Source organism: Muscardinus avellanarius, assembly GCF_963383645.1.
Source record: "Muscardinus avellanarius genome assembly, chromosome: 15".
NCBI classification, from domain to species: domain Eukaryota; kingdom Metazoa; phylum Chordata; class Mammalia; order Rodentia; family Gliridae; genus Muscardinus; species Muscardinus avellanarius.
In genome coordinates, this window is record NC_137801.1 from 68,204,031 (window position 1) to 68,224,148 (window position 20,118).

Genomic DNA, 20,118 nt, shown 5'->3' on the forward strand with positions numbered 1-20,118 from the left:
TTGGATAGTTCTATCCTACTGATGACATTTACCCTGTCATGTAAATTATAATTTAATTCAATTAATCAGTACTCTGGTTTATCAATCAGTCTCTCTTGCCCAACAGACAATCAGTTCCTCAAATTTTATCCATCCTTGTATTAGATGGCACATCAGTAAAAGAAAGTTAGTCAAATCCCCCAATTACCTGCAGAACAAAATTATACCTATCACAAAAAATTGTACAATTAATTACAGATAATGACTAGGTTCTAAAGAAATTGTCTCCTAGGTAGATTTCAGTAGAAAATTTGAATAGTTATAGAAAAAAAGATACCCTTAATGACTGGGTCAATAGGACATATAAAAACACTTGAAATTTCTGAACAGATACACACTCATATGGCAAGTCAAGTAAGAAGGAAATACATAGAAAAAGGAATTTTAAAAAATTATTTGCAAGGGATGTTTTTATGTTATCAGCTCTAAAACTTTATCAATTCTAAAATATCATTTTTCTCTTAGAAAAACTTAAGACTGGAATGAGAGGTTTTCTTTTGCCCTGCTGCAATTAATGTGAATTTATCAGCAAAGAGGTAAATATTATTGCAATTCTTCTTTAAGTTTGGACACATATAAGGGAGCAATAAAATAGATAAAAAAACAACAATAAAACCCTAATTTGACCTGAAAAACCTAATTTGACCTGATTTTATTAAAAGTCACTCCAGCTATCTTCAGTGAAGCTCTGGTCTCCAGAACAGGTTTGTATCACTCGGTCCATCCCCAAAAGGCTGGGTAAGATAGTCGCGGGTAACTTCCAGGAAACCTCTTATTCTGGGCTATCTGATAGCCATTTGGCCTCACGTTCCAAAAGTATCTCCTTTGTGAGCAGTCTTCTCCAGCAGGGCCCGGAGGGGGAATATGGCCTCTCTGGTAGACATTTTGATTTTGTGAAAATTTTCTTAAACAAAAAGTAATAAAGCATTATTAGGATTAATAAAATATACAATAAGCTTTATAAAATAATATGTATTTGGTTATACTGTTTGCTACCTGTATGACCCTAGCACATGAATTATCTTTTCATTCCTTATGAAAAATGGAACTAACCTTTCTTCATAGGCTCTTAAATCAAAACAATATATTTAAATTTCCTCCAATGCCCTAGCACACATAGACTTCCAAGATAGGGCCTTTCCACCTTTCCCTACATAGATTAAATGCATGCTCACACTAGCCTAACTGTATACTTCCCCTCCAAAAGTCGAGCAGGGTTGATATAAAACAGAATAAGCTACTTAGTACTAAAGATTAGGATGTAGAGAAATACTCTAGCCATGGTACATGCAACAAATTTAGATAACTAGGATTTGTTTCAAAAATAAGATCAACCTTGGAAACCTAATAAAAGTAAAATGAAAGCTCCAAAACCCCAATTTCACTTAATCTAATTCAACTGCCTAATACTTCCTTTTGGTCTTTTTACCTTTGCATTTTTTTTTTTTTGGCCTGTTGAATCATAACCTATTTTTGTTACTGTATGAGCTATCACTTTCAATGCTTTATAAATATCAGAGTACCAATATAATTACTTTTTAGTTTTTTTTTTGTTATTAGAAATGCAGACTTCCAGTTTTTTCACTAGCAAAAATATTTCTAGGATTAACACTTTTTTTTTGGTGGTACTGGGGGTGGATCCCAGAGGCTTTCTACCTCCTAGCTATACTCCCAGCCCTATTTTATATTTTATTTGGAAACAGGGTCTCACTAAGTTGCTGAGGCTGGCTTTGAACCTGCATGATCCTCCTGTCTCAGCCTCTCAAGCGCGGGGATTACAAGCATGCACCACCATACCCGGCTAGGTATGAATATATATTACTGTAGGTATGAATATATATTACTTCTGAATATATATTATTGTATCCTGAACTAGTCTGTGTCTGAGACACAGTAGGGAGTTTGAGAAATGTGCTGAATGATAGAATGGATATAAACTTTTCCATATTTTAGAGTATTTCCTTAATCTCAACCAGATTTACCAATATAAGTATTTTTATGGCTATTAAACTATGTTTCAAAAGAGTTATGCCAATTTTCAATGCCACAAGTAACATCTTTTAATAATACCATCTTTTTTAATGTGTTTACAATGTGTTACACTGCTTTAACTCCACCATACTCTACAGGGTTAAAGCCTCTTCCTAACTGATAAAAAATGGTGATTCATCCAGTGTGTGATCTCCCCCAAGATCACACACTGGATGAATGACAGACCAAGATGCAAATCCAGGTCCAGCTTGACAACTCATTGGATTGCTCATCAAAAACCGTCAAAGACTAACACCTTGCTATATGCAATGGTTAATCTCTGTTATCAACCTGACTGGATTAAATACCTAGATAACTGGTAAAACATTATTTCTGGATATGCCTGAGGGTATTTCCGGAAAAAACTGATGTATGAGTTGGTAGACCCTCCTTCAATGTAGGTGGGCACCAATCAACTGGCTGGGGTTCCAGTAGAGCCAAAGAAAGGAAAGGCGGTTTGCCCTCACTTTTGGAGCCGGGACACCCTTCATCTCCTGCCCTGGAAACTTCAAGTGCGCCAGCCTTTGGGCTCCAGGACACACACTTGGAGTCGGCCTCCTCTCCCACGCCATGTCCCACGAGCCATTGGCCTTGGGACGCACACTGAGAACTACCAGGTTCCCTGGTTCTGAGGCTTTCTTACCTTTCCAGCTTGCAGATGGCATGTGACAGGACTTCTCTGCCTCCATATGTGAGTCAACTCCCCTAATAAGCCGTTCCTGTGCATCCATCTGCCCGCCTACCTATCTATAAAATCTGTTCGTTATGTCTCTGAAGAATCCTAGAAGACTATTTCAAGTAAAATACTTTTATGATTTGTTGAAATGCTTTGCAAATGTCTCTACTGGTATTTTACTGTTTATGTTTACTATAAAAAACAACCTTACTTATCCTCAAAACTAAACTTCAATGAATGTAGCCCAAGAATGCAAGATTCTTTCTGGCAACCATAAACTCTTAGTTCAAGCTAAGTTTCAAATCAGTGAAAATTTCTAAGTCTCTTACCTAATTACCTCTAAAAAGTCACATATTCCCATTCGGTATTTGATTTTCCAGAATACAGAGAACGATGACACTACTTGGTTCAGATTGTTAAGCAAGAAAATATCACTTCCTCATTATAGTGCATTTTCACTAATTTGTTGTATTAATTTCTATTTCATTTATTTAAAAAGGGAAAGCAGAGTTACCTGAATGATTGTTGAAAATTTGGAGTGTGAAAACGCCGGGGAGGCATTTGAAACCCACAGGCTCGATGAAGGTTAAACTTAGGTCCTTGGTTAATATACTTGTTAGTGGTATGAACTGGGTTCATGAAATGTGCTGACTCTTCAAAACCACCTGGCCTGGACATGCTGGAATTCCAATTCCTCAAAGAGAACAGTTCCATACAATATTACCAGCTTCCTGATTTAGTAACTAACTCAGTGACAACACATTTGGCCTATGAAATAACAGCCCTTTCCTCCTCCCATTGCTTTTCTTAGGTTTCCTCCAGCAAATAAACAAGCCACCAGAAGGATGGATACAGGTAACCTGACTTATATAACTTACTTTCTGATAGGACCATTCTGAAGGTCTTCAATGTAGTTTTGTCTTTCTATGCAATGTCCCCGGCACCTATTGAATACTGAGGAGTGGATGAACTATTAGAAATACACTTGTACAGAAAACAAATCTTTCCCAGAGAAAGCCAATCAAAGCTGAAATTCTTCACTAATCATTCAAGCTTTCATATCTCACTACTTCCAGATAGATACCTTCATACACTTTTGGCAAAAGATTACCTTGTTCCTTTTTTCTTTTGGTGCTGGGGATTGAACCCAGGGCCTCACACATGCTAAGCAGGTGCTCTACCCCCAGCCCCAAGAATTTGTTTTTTCTTTCTGTTTAAAAATATCTTATATTGGAACACATGAATTAAACTTTTTTTTCAAAAATTGAGAAACTCATCTATATTTTTACCTTTAAATTTTATAAATAGGGGAAAATAGTGACAACCCTTATACTTACATTGAATTGCATCATCTGGCCTCATGCCTTCTACATCAATCAAATATCTAACAAAACAACATAATTTGGGTCATTTATATATACAAAAAGAAAAAGGAATTTTTTCAAAAAAGGTCCAGTTTCATTTATAAATGGAGACATAAAAGGTCTATGAAAATATCAGCAAATCTAATCCAACAATTACTGAAGAATGATATGCCATGACCACAAAAAGACTATTCCAAGAACACAAGATGACCCAACTTTGGGAAATATACTAAAGAAAGTACTTACATTCAAATAATAATTTAACTAATAAAGGAAAGAAAAGAAAATACAGGACCAAACTGGTAGATGTTTAAAAGATATTTGAAAAATTCAATAATCACTTTGATCAAAATGCTTTGTACACTAAAACAGAAGAATTCCTTACTATGACAAGAGTATTTATCAGGAACCAACAACCAGTAAAAGACAGGTGGGGAAAATACTAGCATCATTTGAAAAACTGCTGTGAAACATCTGTCTAGGCCAGAAGCAAGAATCACCATGCTTCAGCCTTTCTTCTTTATCTCTTCTTCAATCCACCATCACATCCTGACAATGACATCACCTAAGTACTTCTAAAATATGACGTCTTCTCACTAAAATGGCCACCATACCTTGGTCCAAGAAACTATTACGCCTCAATCTGTACAGAAGCCTCCTAGCCCAACTCCTTGCTTCTACCTCTTTCCTATGCAGTGCATTTTCCACTCAGTAATAAAATAATTGGCTGGAAATACAGCTTTGATTATGGTCACTCATACCTGATAAAAAAGTTCAATGGTTTTCTATTGTTTAGATAAAACAAAGCCTTACACACAGCTCGGCATGACCTAGCTCCTACTCCATTTTAGTGCCATACTTACCCCATGGCCCAGTTCTCCCAACACAGACTAGCCTGTTATAGGGTCACTGCTGTTTCTATGTCCAGAATTCTCTCGACAGTGTCCCTACCTGGTGAGTACTGATTCAATCTTCAGGTATTTGTTCAAATATCCCCATGGAAACCTCTATCCCCTTTGACAAGGTCAAACCCTTCCCATTGCATGCTCTCAAAATACCACGCCCCTCTCCTTCTCAGAACTTGTAAGGGTTACGTATTTGTGTGATTCATATCTATTCCTTCATAAAACACAGGTCAAGTCCCTTTGCTAGCTAGCACCCAGCTCAGTGCCTAACATACCAGATGCTCAATATGTTTTTGAATGAATAAATATAAATAGGTACAATGCAGCAATATCTGTAAAGAGTATAAAAATACATACTCATTTATCCAGAAATTCCATTAAGTAAAATTATCTGAGACAATGACATATGTATTCAACAATATTCATGTATGAATGCTCAGTACTTTAATGTTTTATAATATAAAGATCTGACTTTTATGTTCTTCAGTATGTAAAGGAACCCTGCAGCCTTTAAAAATAGTGTCCAAGTACTTTCGTAGAAAATGTCTACTAAAGATTAAATTATAAAACAGAATGCCTATTATATGGTAAATTGTATTATTTTTCAAGTCTAATCTCTGGGTGTGAAACTAGATTTTTTACCTTACACATTTCTATACTGATTGCATTTCTTGCAAGAAGCTTACATTATAATTATAATCAGACAAAAACAACTTAAACATGGTTTGCTTCGGTGGTTGGCAACTCACCTGCAGATAAGGTAGCCAGTCCTATTTAAACCATGGGTACAGTGGACACCAATAAGTTTGTCTATAAAACAGGAAATACACAGTTAAGTAAAACAGAGACATTAAAAATAAGTTACACAATTTTTTGAAGAGTTACATTTACAAGTTGCAACATTACCATTAACCTGCGAAGGACTGTGTTTTTAAGAACACATAAGAATGATCTCCCAGAAAGTCAACATTCATTGTTTTTGCACAGCCCCAATTAGACTCAATGTAAATAGCACAAGGTCTGCTCAGGTATTAACAATTAGTGCACTAAGACAAGCTCCTCAGTGCAATAAAATGCACTGAGACAAACTCCTTGTCTTAATATACAGTGCCATCAGAAACTGAATTATTTTAAAAAGTGAGTGGAAAAAAAAAAAAAAACAATAGACCATGAGAAGAATACAATTTGTTTCTGAAGCCAGGCGTGGTGGTTTACGCTTGCAATCTCAGCATTTAGGAGGCTGAGACAAGAGGATCACGGTTTGAGGACAGCCTCAGCTACTTAGGCCCTTTGCAACTGAGACCCTGTTTCAAAATAAAGATTAAAAAAAATGGGGCTGGGGGTATAGCTGGGATGTACAATGCTTCAATCTAGGTTCCATCGCAATGTTTCTGAGCTTGCATGGTAGTGTATATCTGTAATCCTAGTACTTGGGAGGCTGAGACAGGAAGACTACAGTTTCAAAGCCAGCGTCAACAACTTAGTGAGGCTCTCCTCACTAAGTGAGACCCTATTTCCAAATGAAATACAAAGTAGGGCTAAAAATAAGTTACACAGTGTAGGAGTGTAGCTCACAGGTGAATACCTTGGGGTTCAATCCCAAGCACACAAGAAAAAAAAAAAAAAACACCTGGAAATTGAAGCCAGGGTGTTGCTCATGCTAGGCAAGTCTCTATCACTGAACTACTTCCCAGCTCAGCCTTCACTTCTGATACTAACTACAAGCACACTATAGTAGGGAAACAGGAATACTTTAATATGTACCACAAAGGTACAATTCTACTGGCCCAATCTGTTTTGTTTCTGAACCTTTGCCTTTTTTTTTTTTAAATGTAACTCTCAGACTTTGAGATTTTTAATTTTTTCTTCTACCTAATATTTAGAAAACCAAACAAAAAGCTGGGTGTGGTGATGCATGCTTATAATACCAGTACTTGGGAGGCTGAGACAAGAGGACTGCGGTTTAGGGACAGCCTCAGCTACTCAGTGGAGGCCCCTGGCAACTCAGTTACACTCTGTTTCAAATGAAAGAATTAAAAAAAAATAGGGCTGGAGGGTGTAGCTTGGAGGTAGAATGCCCCTGGGTTTCATCCTCAAATTTACTGCAAAACAAAAACCAAAAAAACCCACAAAACCATTTTTATTACTTATTTCCCATTCAAAACTTCTTTTCTCCTTATTTTCGTGATACTGAAGATGGAACCCTGTTTCTACCTCTGAGCTACACACCCTTGGCTGTTTTATTTTTTGTTTTCAAATAGCGCCTCGCTTAGTTGCAGAGAGCCTCACTACTTTCTGAGTCTTGTTCTTGAACCTATTATCCTCCTGGTCTTAGCCTCTCAAGTACTAGGATAACAGGCGTGTGTTCAGCCTACTTATTTATTTTTGAAAAAAGGATCTTGCTAAATTACTGCACACTGACCTTGAACTTGTAATCCTTGTCTCAATTTCCCAAGTACCATTTAAGTTTTAAGAGACAGACAAATTCAGTTCATATTTCTCACTAAAATTATTTCCCAAAGTAAATTGTTTGTTACTAAGAAAAGGAAAAACACCATACTCTATTATCACTGACATTTTCACCTTAACAATATCAAAGCAAACACATCCATTGTGAAAACTATTAAAAATATCAATAATTTCCAACCCACTCAAAATATACACCAAAGTTCAGATAAGAAAAAGAATATCCACAAAAACTCACCATTATCTTTATTTTCTCTTAAAAATCCATTAACAGCAGACTTAAATTTAAAAATAGTATTATTATCAGGCACTTGATGCCCAACTGTTAAAATTTTTAAGTAAGTAACAGTTTCTGGCAAATCCTATAAAAGAAAACCAAGAAAGATATACATTATTTCATTTGCAGGTTATGAATTAAAAACTAGAGACACTAGAATATAAAGCAAGATATTATGATAATCTTACTATGCCAGCAATTATAAAAGAATCACTTTTTCCCAAAGCTGTTTCAACCAGGAAGTGTTATTTGATTTTTCATTAAAACTACAGGACATATAGTCAATAGGTTGTTTACCCACAACAAATTTAATGTGAATGAATGCACATACGTTATAACTAAAAAGTATATGAACAGTTTTGCTTAATATTTTACATTTCAAAGACCCGTGCTTTCTCATAAAGCAGCCATGATTTAAGTAGAAGTATTTGTGGAGTGGGAAAAGTAGATATAGATAAGAGACAGAAGAGGTTAAGTGAAAATCCTATAATGGATAAGACAGAAGTCTGATGAAAATCCTATAGCTCTGAATTTAAATGGGAAGTAAAGAATACATCAGCACAAACCCATGATGTAGTGTATTTGATGTACTGTATTTAATATCTCCCCCCGCCCAGCTCTACCCACAGAAAGAGCTTAGGAATGTTAGCCCAGCAGCAATAAACCTAGCTCTCAGACGGATGTCTCTAAGTATCATTCCCATTAAAAGGAACTATTAAAAAAAACCTTATTAAGGTCACTTATAAAACATAAAAATTAAAATAATAACCTTTAAAAACAGACAATTCAGACTGGGGTAAGAAATGCACAAGATGAGCCTGGAACAAGGTAAGCTGTTTCATAAAAACAGCAAACATAGTGATTAAAGGTTTCTAGGGTTGTTTCAAAAGTCTTAGGAGCCAAAGACTCTCCAACTATCCAAAGATAAGGCCTTGCTGGGCATGGTGGCACATGCTTATAATCCCAGTGCTTGGGAGGCTAGGCAGGAGGATCACAGGTTCGCAGCCAGCCTCAGATACTTAGTAAGGCCCTGTTTCAAAAATAATAATAATAAAAAGGGCTGGGGGTATAGCTCAGAGGTAGAATGCCTCTGGGTTCAATCCCCAGTACTGTAAAAGATAAGGCCTCAATAAGTTAAACAACTGCAGTAAAAAAAAAAAAAAAAAAGCAACTATAATGAACCTCAGAATGATGCAAAAACTAAATTAATCAAATAAAATCCAACTAGTACAAGTCATTATTTTGAAAAATCTTAAATAAAAGAATTATGCCTGCAAGCCGGGCGTGGTGGCGCACACTTGTAATCCCCGCACTTGGGAGGCTGAGACAGGAGGATCATGCAGGTTCGAAGCCAGCTTTAGCTGGCTTAAGAAACCCTGTCTCCAAATAAAATATAAAATAGGTCTGGGAGTGTAGCCCAGAGGTAGAGGGCCCCCGGGTTCAATCCCCAGTACCACCACCACCAAAAAAAAAAAAAAAAAAAAAAAAAAAAGGAATCATGCCTGCATAACCGGACAACCAGTTGATAAGAGAAGGCTTTGCTTTATAGAATACCCAGCTAATGCATGAAAAAGAATGATAGAATTCACCCTTTTGTAAGCCCCAAATAATGCACCAATTATCAATATTACTACTACTACTACTACTATTTTTGTGGTACTGGGGATGGAACCCAGGGGCCTTCTACCTCCAGGCTCTTAGACCTATTTTGTATTTTATTTGGAAACAGGGTCTCACTAAGTTGCTGAGAGCCTAAGTAGTTGAGGCTAGCTTTGAACCTGGGCGAGATCCTGTCTCAGCCTCCCAAGCACTGGAATTACAAGAATGCGGCACCACGCCCAGCCCAATCACCAGTGACTAATATCACAGAAAGAGATAATGACTGTCTTAAAAGCCTCCAGTCGGGATAACAAATCACTGCCTACAAAACAAAAACAAGAAAATCAAGCCTGAATGTGATCAAGCTAGATCCAACTATCAATTTGCAGGAAATAAAAGGGCTTAAAATATAGGTTAATGACACTTAGAGATGCAATGAAGAGATGCAATGATCAAAACCCACATACCACAAATACTATCTGATTTCTTCAGTACAAATGATTCAAGAGGAGGAAAAAGAAGGGACATGAAGGAAATCTATAGACTTTTTAATGACACTTAAGAGATAATTGCAAGTTTAAGCACTCACTACATACTTGTCACTAAAGAATTGATAGGGTAATAAAAGTACTTATTTTAAATATACGAAGATATATAGAGATGAAATTATATGGTCTCTAAGGTTTGCTTTAAAATATAGAATGGGGTGAAATAGGTAGGGGTAAAGATGAAACATGACAGCCGTAAGATGAAAAATACTAAAGCGGAATGTATTAATGGGTATATATAATAAACACCTATAAATAGTGTGCCTTTTTCTGTATGTTTGAAATTTCAGATAATAACTTTAAAAACAAGAAAACAGCAATAGAAAAGTATGGCATTTTCTCATAAGGTTAAACTCAGAACAAACATATGGCCGAGCAATTCCACTCTTTGCCATACACTGAAAAGAACTGAAAGTAAGGATTCAAAAAGCACAGGTACACCAATGTCATAACAGCAACAAGCACAACAACCCAAGTGTCTATTCACAGATAAATGGATAAACAAAATGTGGCCCAGGCATACAACAGAACATCCCGCCATAAAAAGGAATAAGACTCTGAAAGATGCTACATCATGGATGAACCTTGAAAACATAGTAAAATAAGCCAGGCACAGAAGGACAGAGATTATATAATCCCACGTGTAAGAGGCATCTAGAACAGTTAAATTCATAAGAGACAGAAAGCTGACTAGAGGTTACCAGGGCTTGGAGGAGACAGTATGGGAAATTACTGTTTAATGGTTACAGAGTTTTTGTTGATGATGATGAAGATTTGGATATAGGTAGTAACAGTGACCAAATAGTAGTTTAATTCAGGTCTCCCATCTCATTTTGAGATAAACTGAAAACTTGTAATTAAGGAAACCTTTTGTTCCCTTTTATAATTATTACCTATAAAAGAAAGCCAGGCCTCACATTAACACAAAATGAAAGCTACTAAATTACTCTGAATTATTTTAGTATCACAATGAAGAGAGTTCTTCTCAATTAAGGGTTAATTTACCTCTGGCTTATAATAGCGCTGAGTATATGTTAAATCAATAATCAATCCAAGCTCCTCATTTTGTTCTTGAATTTTGTTAAAAAGGTCCAAAGGAGAAAAGCATTCTTCTGGAGTAAGCTGTGCTTCAAAACTCTGTCGGAGAGAACGAAATAAGAGAAAATAATGTGTGTGTAAAATCCTCTACTATATTATGCATTTATTCAAATCTTATGATGCAAACATACAATGACATTGAAAGAAAAAAGTTTCTATTACTCTTCTCGAAGCTTTATTACTAATCTGTCTCCCAGTGACTGGAAGATGGAAAATAGCTCACCTGATTTATGTATTTGTGTTTATTTGTGCACCATGTCTTGAAAAACTTTTGCATGTCATAGGCAACATTAATAAACATTTAAAAACCATTAACCGTTCCTATTTACCTAAGCTTAAAAACTTTGTGTGTGTGTGTGTGTGTGTGTGTGTGTGTGTGTGTGTGTAGTACTGGGGATGGAACCCAGTGGCATTCTACCTCCAAGTTACACCCCCAACCCTATTTTTTATTCTTTATTTTGAAACAGGGTCTCACTGAGTTGCAAAGAGCCTCACTAAGTAGCTGAGGCTGTCCGCAAACCAAGATCCTCTGGTCTCAGCCTCCCAAATGCTGGGATTACAAGGGTCCGCCCAGCCAGAACTCTCTTTTGCAGCAAATCAATGTACATTGGTTTCGGCCAGGACAGTAATCACCTTATCAACAAAGCAAAGACTATTGTTTTGTTTGGAAATCTACTAAGAGTTTTTCACTTGCTCAGTATGGAAGCAAGTACTGTAATCTCAGTACTTGGGAGGCTGAGACAGGAGGACCAAAGGTTTAAGGCCAGCCTCAGCAATTTCGTGATCTTTATTATTATGTATGGAATCTGGGCATGCTTGTAAACTCAGTGGTTTGGAGGCTGAGATAAGAGGATTATAGGTTCAATGCTAGCCTGGGCAACTTAGCAAGACAATGATTCAAATATAAAATAGGGCTGGGGGTATAGCTCGGAGGTAGAACACCTCTGGGTTCAATCTCCAAAACAAAAAACTGTACGGAAATGAATTCTATTCATTTGTGAATTTCTGAACAGTAAAAGAGATCACAAAGTATTTGCAACAAAAAGGGAAAATGGAGTGTGACTGGATTGAGAAACAGTGTTCTACATGTTCAATTTGGATTTCTGAAAGAATACTGAATTATCTTTTACTTACCTTTTGCAAAGGAACTTTGAAAGCAATAAAACGGGTCCCAGGTATCCGCTGTCCAACTGGGAGATAGTCCTTCCACCTAGCAGGTAAGTTTTTCATTAGCCAAACTGTTAGCCTGTCTCTCCCCACTGAATAAAGGCTCCTGCAAAACCAGTTACAGTCCATGCACTATATCCCTTCCCTCTGCTTCGCATCCTGTCATTTAGCTTATTCACTCTTGCCCGATAACTTTCCTTCTCCTGTTTACCCACCCTGAAAACTGACCCAAAGCAACAGAACAGTGCAAAGGTCTCCACAAATAAGGAATATGTAAAATCAGAGCTTGTCTGACCTTCTGTATCCCCGGTAAAACCTAGCCCCAGTACCAAATACTAATGTGTCATGAATACATACACATCGCCTGAAACAGTTTAAATCTAATCCTTTTACTTCACAGGGCTCTTTAGTCTTCATTCAACTGATAGCAGCAAATCTAATCAGTAGAAAACTTTAAATTCATATTTAAAGAGTATACCTGGCCAGGTGGTGGTGCGTGCCTGTAATCCCAGTACTTGGTAGGCTGAGACAGGAGGATCACAGGTTCAAGGACAGCCTCAGCAACCTAGCTAGACCTTGTTTCAAAACAAAACAAAACAAAAAAACAGAAAAGGCATGGGGATGTAGCTCAGAGGTAGAATGCCCCTGGTTCATCATCTAGTAACACACACACACACACACACACACACACACACACACACACACACACACGGAAGAGACTGAACTTTGCTTAATAATGCTATGTGAAAAGTAACATTTGAGCTGACTTCTGTAGGATGAGTTAGAATTAACCAGTTAGTTTAGTATACCTGAAATATAAACAAGAGTCAGGCATGGTGGCACATGCCTGTAATCCCAGTACTTGGAGATTAAGACAAGAGGATCACAGGTTCAAGGCCAGCTTGGGCAACTTAGCAAAAGCTTGTTTCAAAATAAATAAAACAGGTCTGGAGGTATAGGGGTTGTAGCTCAGAGGTAGAACACCCCTGTGTTCAATCAAATTGAAATTAAAAAGAAAAATGAGAACAAGTGTGGCAAGAAATGGGGCTGCTGAAGCAGAAATGATCTTAGACCACTCAGTACCTTAGAAACAAGGAGATTATTTTATTTTTTAAATGATGCTTTGCACTAGAGGAATACCTATTGGCTGTTTTCCTATTTAGATGCAGGTTTTTTTGGTACTGAGGATTGAACCCAGTGGTGCTGTACCACACTGAGTTATATCTCCAGCAGCACTGCCCCCCACACTCTGTTTTCCAAACAGGCTCTAAATTGCTGAGGCTGGCCTCCAACTTTGTGATTCATCTGCCTCAGCCTCCCAACTAGCTGGGATTACAGGCTTTTACCAGTGTTCATGGCACAATTTCAATGTTTAATAATTACCTATTTATAAGATTTCTTTTGTGAAAAATGGATTGAAAATTATTAACTTATTAAGTTAAACTTATTATAACTTATTAAGTTATGTTGACTTAGAGTAGGTACATGGACAATATTAGGAACTCAACCTCAGTAGGTCACACAAGACCTGCATTAGAATCCTGAAGGACAAAAGCTTACAGATTCAAAAGATAATTCGGGGAGGTGGCCCATGACAGCAGTTCCAGTACCTGAGAGGCTGAGACAGCAGGATCGCAGGTTTCCAAGCCTCAGCAACTTAATGAAGCCCTCTGCAACTTAGTGCGATCCTGTTTCAAAATAAAAATAAAATAAGATAAAAGAGGGCCGAGGGTATAGCTCAGAGCTAGAACTCCCCTAGGTTCAATCCCCAGTACCACACACGGCGACACACACACACTCACACTCTCTCAGGAGGTAAGATGAAAGCGATTTTAGGAAGCAACAAATGTAAACCAGTTTTCCAAGGCAGGATACTAGAAATTCTTTCCAACTTATATCTTATTACTCACATTTTTCTGTGCCAAAAAAGAGCATAACTTGAAGTCGGGCGTGGTGATGCACGCCTGTAATCTCAGTACTTGGGAGGCTGAGACAAGAGGATCACAGGTTCAAGACCGGGCTCAGCAACTTAGAGAGGCCCTCTGCAATTTAGTGAGACCCTGTTTCAAAACAAAAAAAATAAAATAGGGCTGGGGATGCAGCTCGGAGGTAGAATGTCCCTGAGTCCAATCCCCACTACCACGCACACCAAAGACCTTAACTCCGCCTGGGTGATTAGGGAGGTATCCCACACTAAGTCCCGCCTTAAAGCAGTCCTTCCGTATTTTACCGGAGGAGCAAGGGATAGAGCCTCGCTTTTAAAAGGGTGGGGAGAAACCGGGCGTGGTGGCCCACGCTTGTAATCCCAGCATTCGGGAGGTTGAGACTGGAGGATCGCGGTTCGCGGACAGCCTCGGCTACTTAGTGAGGCCCTCTGCAACTCAGTGAGACCCTGTTTCAAAATAAAGAATAAGAAATAGGGCTGGGGGTGTAGCTCGGAGGTCGAATGCCCCTGGGTTCCATCCCCAGACCCGGAAAAATAAATAAATAATAAATGGGTGGGGAGAACTCTCAGACCACCACCGACAGTTTCTCTCGGCTACTGCCGATGGGGCAACGAGAGTTAAAGCCTCTAACTAGGGGACAGAAGGGCCCAGCGCGCGGCCGCGACGGTGAGAGGGAGCGAGATGGCGCCCGAGCCGGCGCAGATTACCTTTCCGGGATCCGGTTTCCGCCCTTCTTCTTGGCTGAGGGACGAGCAGCAAAGTCGCGTCCCCGGCCCCAGCCACTGCGGGCATGATGCCATTGGTTCATGTGGGCCCCGAGATGCCGCCCACCCAATGCCAAGCGGACCAAAGCCGTCAGTCTGGCGGCCTCCGTGCCAGGACAAGATGCGGGATCGGAAGCGCCCCGGCAGAAACCCGCGGAGCCGCCCGGTGTCTCCCTACTGCGCGTGCGCCACTGCCCGACGCGATGACGTCAGCACGTCGGCTCGCCCAGACGCTAGGTTCCTAAACAGGACGTAGGAGGTTACAGCGCCCTCCTTCGCTGGAGGTCTGTAGCACAGGTCCGTAGTTTTTTTGTGTGTGTGTCTGGTACTGGGATGGAACCCAATAGCATTCTACTTTCCAAGCTACACCTCCAACCTTCCCCCCTTTAAAACAGGGTTGCGATAAGTTGCCGAGAGTCTCGCTTTGTTGCTGGAGTTGTTCTCGACCCTGTGATCCTCTTAGTCTCCCAAGTACTAGGATTACAACCATGCACCAGCACGCCCGGCTGGATAAATTCTTGTAAGCACCCTTCAGGTTACAAATTGTACAGGACACAGCATAAAAAGTCCCATCCCACTCACTCCTGTTCCTAGTGTGTTCTCCAAGGTATTTCCAAGTGTTTACACTTTGTATATCGTGTATAAATATTTACTTTCATATCGTAAGTTCTTTCCCATTATTTTGAGGATCCTCCATACTGTTCTCCGAAGTGGTTGCACTAATTTGCAATCCCACCAACAATGTATAAGAGTTTCCAATTCTCCACATCCTCGCCAGCATTTATCTACCCAAAAGAATGGAAACCAGACTACCACTAATGCATGCATATCTATGTTCGTAGCTGCACAATTCACAATTGCCAAACTATGGAACCAGTCAAGATGTCCTTACAGATGCATGGATGACTAAACTATGAGATATGCACACAAGGAATTTTATTCAGCCATAAAAAAATTACATCACTTACAGGGGAATGGATGGAACTAGAGAACATTATGCTAAGTGAAATTAGTCAGTCTCAAAAAAATAAGAAATCGGATGCTCTCCTAATATGCATTTTCTCCTAGGGAGAAAATGGGTCATAGGATGAACTTGAGACGAAGAAGGAGATACTACAGATGAGCAAATAAGGTGACCTAACTGAGGGGGATGGGAAGGGGAAGAGGGAAATGCTCTAATGTTCATCACGTTCTTTAATAAGCATATCAATCACTAAGCCAAACATGAGAAGGAGGGAGGGGGGAGGAAATGGGACGGGGAATTGGGTAAGGGATAATTGGGTGACGTGTGCATGTATGCATCTACCATCTTGTACTCTATTAAGATGACTACAATGCTTCAATAAAAAATTAAATATAGCCGGGCGTGGTGGCGCACGCTTGTAATCCCCGCGCTTGGGAGGCGGAGACAGGAAAATCAGGCAGGTTTGAAACCAGCCGCGCTGCTGATGTAAGAGACCCTATTTAAAAAAAAAATTATATATATATATATATATATATATATATATATATATATATATATATATATATATCTGGGAGTGTAGCCTGGAGGTAGAAGGGTTTCCAGGAACCCCAATACTACCACAAAAAATAAAATAAAATATATTTATTTTCACATGTATGTATATTCTCTTTTTATATAAAAGCAGCATACCAAGCTGGGATGTAGCTCAGTGGCAAAGCACTTCCCTTGTGTGTTCAATGCCCTGAGTTCAATCCCCAGTACCACCAAAAGCCAGAAAGAAAAAAAAAAAGAAAGTAGGATACTATCTCAGTTTATACATATATCTATTATCATTTTTAATGATCACAGAGCACTTAATTATAAGTAACATAACTAAGGTACCATCATTTATTTAACCAGTCCAATACTGATGGACCTCTAGCTAATTTCAAGTTTTGTTGGTTTTGGTTTTGGACTTCTGTTATAGGCAAGGCTGCAATGAGAAATAAAAAAATAAAGAAGGTACCTGAAGGAAAGGGACTGCAAACCTAAAGCTTTGAAAGATACTGCCAAATTACCTTCCACAAAACCGTATCAACCTACACTCTTATTCACAATCAGACTTTGACTGGGTTCCTATCAAAAGCCTGGTATTATGCTAGCAGTGGACAGTATGTATTTATAACAAATACCATAAATAAATAAATAAATAAATAAATAAATCTGAGAGAGATAAGAGCAGAGCTCAAGTGCAAGATTTTCACAGTATCAAGCACAGAGACCTGTACCTGACTCTGAATTCTGTTACCAATGAAAGAGCAAAAGACAGCATGTCTGAAGACAGAATAGAACACTAAATTTCAGGTTTAACTGGAGATAATTATATTAATGCTTTTTATTATTTCTACTTTTTGTTTCTAATTTCTGCAAGTGTTATACATAAACTTCCGGTAATTTTCGATGGTCAGAAAAATCAGAGTTATTAAATGAATGAATGAGTGAACAAATGAATGGATAAAAAGGCCAGATTAGAATTAACATTTTGGGGACTGTCATCTTTGAACTAATTTTAAATCCACAAGCATTTGTAATCATTAAATTTTTCTTCAAATTGAAACTAGGGCAGTATTAGTAAATTGCTCAGTGGAAAAAGAGAAGAAGCAAGAGTGCTTTCTTGGAGTGCTGTAGACAGTGACAGGGCTCCTAGGATTGCACCCAAGGCTTCTCACTGCAAACCTCCTGAAGGTACCTCTGGACAAACCAGCAAATCTAAGGGCCATGGGCAGGAGAAGAGCAAAAGGACCAGAGGAAACCAAAACAAGAAAGATCATGATACATATCACTCAGGGAACAAGCCCAAGGCAGAAGATGAGCCACACAGTCCCTAGAAAAAGAGAAGGAGAAACGCACCTGAGTTCATCCAAGAGACCTGAACAAAGCCTCACAGTTCTCTATCCTTACTTATGCTAGAGTCTGCAGGTTTATCATGAACTCTGGAAGAAGTATTACAAGAAAAGTGGGCTTTCTTCCTCCAGCACCCTGGGAAACTTAACCAGCACCAAAGATCTTTAGGCATCCCTGGCTGTCAGATCATGGTGGTATATTCCACATAGGCTGAAGGGTCAGGAGAGATCATAGATAAGAGCCCAGAAAAGAGAGAGCTGTTATGAAGTTACCAACACCATGCCAGGATGAGCTGCCACCACCCAGGAAGGTCAAGTTGGTGCCTTTGCCTTTACTCAGCCCAGAAAGACCTCAGACTCAGCCTATTCCTCAGAAGACACAGTCTGTGGCCTCATGTAGGTCCACAGCTTCTCACCCTGCCCAACCTGCTGTCACTCACTCAGTTCCACCTACTGCATTCAAACCAGCCCCAGAAGCTCTGGATAGCATATCTCAGGTGGGCCCTCCCAGACCCACTCCCTCAGCATCCACCAATGCATCCAGCCTGGGGTCAATCATTTCTACTAGGCCCAAAGGTCCTTAGTCTGCTGTTTCCAGACCTGCACCCTGCAAAGCATCCTCCTGTACTGCTCTGCAGAGGGACCCTGTTACTACTATTGTGAACAAGCCCTGGGCACCACCCAAGCTGCAGAACAAAGACTTTGCATTACAGCCCATTCCATGGAGGAAACCCAGTGTTCCTGAGCCAGTCATGTCCAGCCCCAGAGCGTGAAGCCATGAAGAGGTAGGCTCAGCAAGAGAGAGACAATGCTTCCAAATACATGGCTTGGGAGAGAGTGCAGTTCTTCATTGAGTGAGAAAGAGAGATGGACATTTTGCAATATTATGGTTATGTAGGGTAAAAGCTGCCAGGATTGCTAATACTACATGATTACTCATAATTTACCCATAGTATAGAGATATACATGTTTATATATAGATATAGTAGGTATGTATGTTAATATAGATAGGTGCAAACTTATTTATTTTCATATATTTAAAACTTATTTGAATGAAAATATATTAGAATTGACAAATATATGTGTAATAAACAGTTCTTTTGAGTTTTGAGTTGCTCTTTACTGTGGTTTTCTTTTATAAATTTTTCATTGGTGCATTGTCATACATCTTAATGGGATAAGAGACTTGTGGATACACACATGCACACATCATTCAATTAGCCCATACCTGATCCCCACCCTATTCCCTCCCCAGCCCTCCTTCCCAAGCTTGGCTCAGTGATTGACTTTGACAGGTTTGTTTAAGTACATCATGTGCTTTAGAGAGTTTCCCTCTTCCCCCTCCCATCCCCTTGGGTAGGCTTATTTGCTCCTCTATAGGCTCTCCTTCTTCATCTAGAGTTCCTCCTGTTACCCATTTCTCCTTAGCTTTTGCATATTAGGGAAAGCATCTGATTTCTTCTTTTTCATGACTGCCTAATCTCACTTAGCATAATGTCCTCCTGTTCCATTCATTTCCCTGTAAATGATGTAATTGTGTTTTTCTTTATGGCTGAGTAAAATTCCATTGTGTACATATCCCACAGTTTTATAATCCATTCATCTGTTGACGGACATTTTGGCTGGTTCCATAGTTTGGCATGTGGTTTTCTTTGGACAGGTGGGGATGAAAGGCCAAACTGATGAGAGACAGAAGAAATAGGAAGGAACATGTTCAAGGAATAGGAAGAGAAAAAGAGGAGAGAAGTATGATTGTCCATGGTGGACAAGAGTATGGCAGGATTTATTTATTTATTTATTTTTTGCAGTACTCAGACAAGATTTATTTAGAAAAGAATAACATTCAAAACGCAAGCATAAGCAGAAAGCCCTCAAACAGAGGTATATCTGAGAAAGCCAAGCATTATCTTTCTTTTACTTTTATTTTTATTGGTGCATTGTAATAATACATCACATTGGAATACAAGATTTGAGAGGATATACAAGCACATATCATCCAAACAGCCCTCATCCATTCCGCATCCCTTTCCCTCCCCTTCCCTCGATCCCATGCTTGATTGGGATTATCTTTGATACATTTGTTTACGTACCTCATGAGTTTTAAAGAGGTTCCAAACTCCCCCATCCCATCCCCTCTGATTGGTCATCTTAATTGCTTCTCAATAGGGCCCTTTCTACTACTTGACCTCCTCCTATTAACTCTTTCTTCCTAGTTTTTGCTAATTAGGGGAAGCATCTGGTTTTTATTTTCTGTGATATTTCTGTGCATGCTGCATTGCAAGTTCTGATATCACTCTTGACGGCCCCAGTAGTGGCCTGGCCACCTGGAGGACTCTGATCCTGACCTCGCTGGCTCCAGCACCGGCCTTGTCTCATGGGAGGTCCCGATCC

At 39.1% G+C, this 20,118-nt stretch overlaps 1 protein-coding gene across 1 annotated transcript; it reads right to left on the reverse strand.

The window, feature by feature from the left end:
• Window positions 1–750: 750 nt before the first annotated feature.
• On the reverse strand, window positions 751–14,951 carry DUSP11 (dual specificity phosphatase 11; the record flags this gene model as incomplete). Its single annotated transcript, XM_080711196.1, has 9 exons — window positions 14,824–14,951; window positions 12,138–12,213; window positions 10,911–11,042; window positions 7,720–7,843; window positions 5,765–5,825; window positions 4,084–4,130; window positions 3,625–3,700; window positions 3,261–3,440; window positions 751–943 (listed from the first exon to the last, which is right to left on the reverse strand). The coding sequence occupies exons 1-9, from the start codon at window positions 14,922–14,924 to the stop codon at window positions 751–753; spliced, it is 990 nt and encodes a 329-aa protein (XP_080567322.1). The 5' UTR covers window positions 14,925–14,951.
• Window positions 14,952–20,118: the final 5,167 nt, after the last annotated feature.